A 6,734-nucleotide genomic window follows, 5' to 3' on the forward strand; every position below is an offset into this window, starting at 1 on the left:
GCATTTCGCATGTGTGAGAGCGGATTTCGAAGAAGCCGCTACGAGAAAGAGAGCGAGAGAGAGAGAGAGAGAGAGAGAGAGAGAGAGAAAGAGTGAGAGAGAACAGTTGTTTATCTGCGATAGGGCGTCACGCTCCGGGAATAACTCTTGCTCTCGCGTTTCTTTACTACCGGGAGCGTATATATGCTTCGTTTGATTGTCATCCATCCCTCCCCATAACCCCTTTTACGGGGCCGGGAGCGTGTATAAGGATTCCGCGCGAAACATGCATCGACATGTTGCGGCACGTCACATCCAGCAAGGTACAGGCGGACTGCCCTTCATTACCGGTCCCTGGGCATCCATGGGCTGTGAATCCCCTAGATTCGCTGGTGCCATGTGCGCGGTTGTGTCGGATCGTTTCGAGAATCGTGAAGATCGAACAACCGCCAATTTTTCCTGGTTTGTGTTCCCGGACTGCACAAAAATGCGTTCCGTTACCGGTTCCCCCAGCGTGCGTGCTGGGTGAAAAACGCGCTGTACTTTAAACCATCAAAATAGCTTCGATTGCTTCGGCATTTATGAAGCGTTTCTTAAAAACATTTTTTGTAAACGTTTTTTAATTGTTTTTTTTTTGCAACTGGAAGGATCCAGATGCTCGAAATATGAGTGGCTCTCAAAATAAGGGGAAGACCAATGGAGCATTATTAAACAAATTGCCAAATCGCTCTTCCCTCTAAAGCAGTGTATTTTAAGAATTTCAAACGAAAACAAAAATTAAAAATCGCCTTTATCCTGATCGCTTCGATCAAAAGACTATCCGCTACTGACCTGTAGAAGGTCCATACAAAAAGGAGAAAGCAGATCACCGACAAAAAAAAATCATTCATATCATCGATCCAATGATGGTTAAGATCTTCGGGAAACGAGAAGCATTACTATTATAGTCATTGCCTTTTCCGCTACTCGTGCTACTTCGTCCAATACAAAAATGATGAAAACCCGATCGACGAATGGTTTTCGATGAAACAGAATGAGTTTTTCTGAACCAAACCGAAATAAAATTCATGGAGAGATGCCACAAGTCAGCATAAGCTGATGCGTAGAGCATTCCTTTGAAAATTTACGATTTGATTCGAATAAAGATACCGTAATTTGTTTTGCATACACCTGGTAAACTTTTTTTTATTTTTGAGTTCACATGACCAGAACACGAGAATACGGTAGCTTATGTTTAGGCATTTTAAAATACTTTTTCGGTTCCACAGGGTGCACGTGCAACGCTACACGCCCAATAATGGCAATCAGTCCTATATGTAAGATTAAGCAACTATTAAAAATGCCGTTAAAAATCCATTTTTATTTTTTTTAATCTTTTAAAATCATTTTTGATTGATGTTGCAACCAAATCGGCAGTATCCTCTTCATACCAAATTGGTGAGCATAACACCCCAAGAGCTATATAATCCCAATATGTCGCAAAATGGCTTTGCTATTATTCAATGTGCTTCTATGCAACTTCATCTTGGACTGTATCTGGACATATCTACCGTAAGCTGATAGTTGATAGATAAAATTGCATATGCAAAAATGTAAATTATATTTGAAAGTACAAAAGAACAAATAAATGAAATCTGATTTTCTAAATCTACAAAAACAAGGGTAAAATTCTAATGGGACAGCTAGGCGTCTGTGGACCGGCATGTACCAGTACGCACACCAATTTGGAGCACGGGGAATGACGCGGCGTAAGATACGCCAGAATAAACTTTCCTATGCGTCATTCGTTACTCATCTTGGCTCGTGATTCCTATTAGCGCTGGAGCATTTACAGCCAGAACGCTCCATGAAGGCCTTTTGATAGCCTTCATAGAAAGCAGTGTACTCAATGTTGACTGTTCGATTTCTAACTTTCAACGTCCATTTGCCGGAAACAGATGATTAGTTAGTATGATTTTGATTGTTTTTACGTAGAGTTTATATAGCGACATCAGCGGAACGAACAATATACTCTACCGTAGGTTTCGGATATTCGTTCGGTGCAGTTTCAAACCTATGCCAATAGTTAATTGCCTTAGTGGTTGTGTTTGCCTTGCGGAAATGATGCGTTTTTACACTTGATATACTGCTCTTTTGCAGCAAATGCTACAAAAGTTAACCCGAAAAGTTTTCAAGAATTCGTAGCCGCCTATGCGAATTTCGGAGACTGCGTTCAATCAGCTTTCCGATTGTACAGCTGAAGAGATTTATTTTTGAAGAATATATGTAGAACAGCTTCACACACATGATAGTATCTTACTGTTTAAATCTATCATAACATTTACCCACACATAAGATCATTGTTTTAGAATAATGTACACATTAATAAACAACAGCAACTCGGTTTTACGCCATGATCCCGCAGCATTCAAATTTACTGCAGCTGTAAATGGGACCATTCAACACATACTTTCTTCATAAATCATACGATGAATATCGTACAACCCTATGCGTCCATTATTGCACAGCTGTGCGTTTAGGGACAAGGACACTCACATTGCTTAGAATAGAACTACAGTGACTAGATATAATCATTAAAATAATATAATAAATAATAAATTAAAATAATAAAATAAAACGGATGAGATGGCTCGCTTGAAACATCTTTGTCCTTTCCTAGATCATAAATATCTATTTGATCCCTTAATTATGGATGATGACTATTTATCTTACTAATTAGGATTCTATTCTTTTATTAATAAATTGAAATTGCAGAAATTGCGGGTTATGAATATCAGAACGTTAATCCCACAAAGCGAACGAATGAACTTGTTTCTAAATGCTTAAATGTGTAACATAAATGTGATCTGGTATAAGCAAAGGATGAAATAAATATAAAAGAATTATTGAACAGAAGCTTGCAACAGCTAAGGTTGTACCAATCATTTCCGTTTTCCTTCTAAAGAATTGGTTTGTTTCTTAAAATTGTTTGGCTCAGTATTTAGCATCGGTGCTTCCTCTTTCCGCGAAGCAATCATCTTGCGGCGTAGTGTTGTCATCAATCGCGAAGCGAAGATGGAAGCTGATCCACTAACATTGCTGGCCAATGATTCGCTAACCATTTGTAGCGCAGATTGATTTTTCGATCGGTACAGAGATCCTTTTTCTGTAGAGTCGCCTAAAAAGCACAAACAATGGTTGAGTGATTAGATAAAACACAATCTGTTTATCGTACCTTTGGCCATTTTTTCTTCCTCGTTGTTGGGATTAGATAAGTCCGATAGCGTGAGATCTTTTTCTTCCTCTTCTAGTATCAAACTAGAGTAAGACTGAGATGTGTTGTTCTCACTCACTGATGTAGGCAGTTGATCGCATTCAACATCCAAACTGCGACATGAGCGAGACTGCGAGAAATTTTGTGTCCCCGCATGCTTGTTGGGTCTTTTACCTTCTTGTGCATTTGTGTTTAAACCAGACTCTGATAGCGAAATTCCCGGCCCTCTGCTGTTGCTTTCGTCACTGCTGCACGCCATGCTAACCAAATCTGGATCTTCAATACGTTCGCTGACTAAACAGGAAACAGAGGAATCCGGAGAAGAGACTGATGACGAAAATGAGGACTCAGTGGACGAGGATTCAGTATCGTTGGAAGATGAAGAAGAACGGGACAAGCGCAATGATGAGGATGATGATGAACCGAGAGGCGAATTACAGTTGCAATTGTCATTTTCATCGCTTTCACAAGACAGCTGCTCGTGAGTATGTCCCGCATCAATCTTGGACAGGATGTGGGGGTAGAAGTCTCGCGCCGTTGCATTATTTGGTTCGTACTCTAAGACTGTATCAAACACAAACAAATGAAGCAGTGAAACAGTGTTCCTAGTGGATTAATAACAAATCAGTTCGGGTTTACCGAAACTGGATACTTACTTTGTTTGCAGTATCTAAGGGCGTTCACATAGTCCCGTATCATAATGGCAGATAGAAACTGCAATACGCAGCGATTTTCGAAGAAGTATGGTTATAAATGCCGTGGATCTATTGCGTTTGTAAACCACTCACCTCAGCTAGCAGCTCTGTTGGGGCTGAAATGCTTTCGTCTGCATCTGTGTATTCAGATAGGCTTTGGCTGAGATCGTCACTGGAAGGGGAGTGCAGTGCGGCGACTACAGAGCCTCCAGTTCCCGCTAGTATGCCCGCCTCGCCCGTGGTCTGATCACTGCTCGCATTATGCACGCCCGCTGTGTTACCATTGGTGTCGTCGAGAAGCGCCTAATGAATGATTCAAATGAAGCAGTTAACCAGTTAATCTTGTATCAGCGGTGATTGTGGTAGAGTTTAGAAGCCATGCAAATTGCATAGTATTGCAAAGATTAACTATAATAACCATGTTGCTTCAACGATATCGCGCGATTTTCGAAGTGTTGCTGTGCTTGTTAAGCCTTCAAAATGCCCTTAGGCCTACTCCGGGACGATGCCATCATCAACCTACTATACAAAAACACATACAGCGATTATGCACGATTTAAATGTCTTGTTTATAACCTGAAAACAAACAAACTAGCCAAGAACTATTCGATGAAGGTTCTGGTGTTTGATTGCTAGGGGCAATACTATACAGCGCCGCGTACACTATGCGCATCTTACCATGTCAATGCAAAAGCTGGACATATTTTTTGTAAATTAACACAGGCAGTAGAATCTTCTCCACTACCTTTTCACATCATAATACGCCGTTAAAATGACAAGGTTATCGCTACAATAATACCGGACGGATTCGACAAAAATATGAGAAAGATACTCTAGCAAACATTTTTGGTTCATCAAAACAACCCCACATAACCCATTAGCCGTGGTTAGACGAGGCGTAAACTCTAGCGCAAGGTGTTTTAAATAGAGAGGTGGTGTCTTACAAGCTTTGAGAGGTCGCCATATTGAATATTTTTGACGTTGGCCTCCGGTAGCTCTATATCAACAAAGCCACGTATGTTTTAAGAAGAAGAAAAACAAGACATGGGCTTTAAAGGGAGTTTAATGGTTTTATCAGGAATACTTGTACAAACATTAACTTTCGTGTCATTTTTCGTGAATTTTAACTTTCGTAATACCACGGAAACGCGAAAACAGCTTCGAAAAGAGCGTTCCCGAAGTAAGCATAAACATGGTCACTAACTGTCAAATTCTGTAGTTTTTTCTAAAATCCGATCGGGGTTTGTTCTACTAGAAGCTACCTGTCTATTTATAATACCATGCCTTGCACTAGAGGTTAAGCTTCATCTGGTAGTGGCCTCTAATTCAATCGTGGCAAAGGCGGGTCCTCAAGATCACTGGTTATCGAGTAAGTAACACATATGTATGTTTACAATCCCTACATCCCTATCAACATTACAATCATGCTAAATTCCTTCCAGGTTAATTTTAACTTATTTTGCACGGATGGCGCAAAGAAAACTACCGCTGTGGATGCTACAGGTTGGCAAAGAACAAAATGATGCAAGCAACATAGCAGGCGGGAAGGAGAACAAATCGACTAAAGATCTTATGGACGGCAAACTGAATGAAGAGTCCACACCCGGTAAACATAACGCACAAAACCACTGTGAAACCATCCCTAGACGCCCTTCAACTGTTGGGCAGTCGAACATCCAGTCGATTTTTGCTGGTATCGACAATGACGGACCACCGGCGAAACGATTGCGTAGTAATACCAATATATTGCCCGACAAGTTGATCCCGCTTCAACAGCAGCCAATTGAATATCTGCCGTTTGTGGATTATGCAGGTAGCATCGAACATTATACTATTTTGCCGGATGTGGCCCACAGCAGTCAGATGCTTTTAACATGGATCGATAGGAAGGCAACCGATGCCAAGGTGCCGATTGCATTTGATCTTGAATGGCCATTTAGTTTCAAAACCGGTCCTGGACGTACTGCTTTATTGCAGCTATGTGTTGAACCCGATCGCTGCATCCTATACCAGCTATCATGCCTAAAGCATTTACCAATAGCATTGCTGCAGCTTCTGCGCCACGAGCGAGTAATACTTCTCGGAGTTAACATAAAAAATGATCTCCGGAAATTGGCCCGAGACTTTCCCGAGGTGTCGCCTGTTGATAGCATCATCGAGCGATGCATTGATCTTGGCCAGTTTTACAACAAGCTACATAATCGTACCGGCATTTGGAGCATGGACCGTTTGGTGCAACAGGTGTTAAAACAACGTGTCAATAAGGACAAACGAGTTCGTATGAGCAAATGGGACGTTCTGCCACTGAGCGAGGATCAAAAGCGATATGCAGCTATTGATGTTTATGTAAGTATGGTTCACCAGTAGTAGGTAAAATGTTTATAACCATTCTAACTGTAAACCCCGTTGCAGATAACACTTCTATTGTATCAAGAATTGGCTAATGAGCAACGTGTACTGGATGAGCAAGAAAACATTCCGTTTTAATTCACTTAATTACCCGGCTGGACTACTTATCAGATTTCAGCTCACATTTCTATCAATAGTAAAAGAACGAATGGAAGCTGACCAAATTACTGTCGTTTAATTCCAGAAGAAAAATAAAAAAAATCACAAAATAAGTATCAATTCGGAAATCATGAGTATTTATAAAAGTAAAATATTAAGTATTTACATTGGATATAAATACCTTTTGACCCTAGGAAAAATATAAGTACAACAGATCCCAGGAGTTCCGAATAGATGCTTATTTTATGGTGCTTATTCCGGTGAGGCGATGCATTGAATTGTTGTTAATTGGTCAGCTA

The 6,734-nt window shown here is 40.6% G+C and overlaps 2 protein-coding genes across 4 annotated transcripts; one reads left to right on the top strand and one right to left on the bottom strand.

The window, feature by feature from the left end:
* Positions 1-2,215: 2,215 nt before the first annotated feature.
* Positions 2,216-4,789, bottom strand: LOC125954019 (uncharacterized). Of its 3 annotated transcripts, XM_049683977.1 has the most exons (6): positions 4,606-4,789; positions 4,346-4,449; positions 4,021-4,230; positions 3,889-3,946; positions 3,194-3,796; positions 2,216-3,136 (listed from the first exon to the last, which is right to left on the bottom strand). In XM_049683977.1, the coding sequence occupies exons 2-6, from the start codon at positions 4,346-4,348 to the stop codon at positions 2,901-2,903; spliced, it is 1,110 nt and encodes a 369-aa protein (XP_049539934.1). In that variant the 5' UTR covers positions 4,349-4,449; positions 4,606-4,789; the 3' UTR covers positions 2,216-2,900. The 3 variants fall into 3 exon arrangements, with proteins under 3 accessions (XP_049539934.1, XP_049539917.1, XP_049539926.1); XM_049683960.1 differs by lacking the exon at positions 4,346-4,449; XM_049683969.1 differs by lacking the exon at positions 4,606-4,789 and having other exon boundaries at positions 4,346-4,583.
* Positions 4,790-5,218: 429 nt separating this feature from the next.
* LOC125950895 (Werner Syndrome-like exonuclease) lies at positions 5,219-6,556 on the top strand. The gene is made up of 3 exons (XM_049679280.1): positions 5,219-5,296; positions 5,370-6,273; positions 6,340-6,556. The coding sequence occupies exons 2-3, from the start codon at positions 5,395-5,397 to the stop codon at positions 6,412-6,414; spliced, it is 954 nt and encodes a 317-aa protein (XP_049535237.1). The 5' UTR covers positions 5,219-5,296; positions 5,370-5,394; the 3' UTR covers positions 6,415-6,556.
* The last annotated feature ends 178 nt before the right edge of the window (positions 6,557-6,734 follow it).

Source organism: Anopheles darlingi, chromosome X (assembly GCF_943734745.1).
Source record: "Anopheles darlingi chromosome X, idAnoDarlMG_H_01, whole genome shotgun sequence".
NCBI lineage: Eukaryota > Metazoa > Arthropoda > Insecta > Diptera > Culicidae > Anopheles > Anopheles darlingi.

Excerpts from the sequence above, each read along its gene's own strand:
- LOC125954019 (XM_049683960.1), bottom strand. The coding sequence starts at position 4,629 with ATGTCCAGCTTTTGCATTGACATG. Across the intron at positions 4,231-4,605 it reads CCAGCTTTTGCATTGACATG|GCGCTTCTCGACGACACCAA; the intron begins GTAAGATGCGCA and ends ATCATTCATTAG. Across the intron at positions 3,797-3,888 it reads CCTTAGATACTGCAAACAAA|TCTTAGAGTACGAACCAAAT; the intron begins GTAAGTATCCAG and ends TGTTTGATACAG.
- LOC125950895 (XM_049679280.1), top strand. The coding sequence starts at position 5,395 with ATGGCGCAAAGAAAACTACCGCTGTGGATGCTACAGGTTGGCAAAGAA. Across the intron at positions 6,274-6,339 it reads ATGCAGCTATTGATGTTTAT|ATAACACTTCTATTGTATCA; the intron begins GTAAGTATGGTT and ends ACCCCGTTGCAG.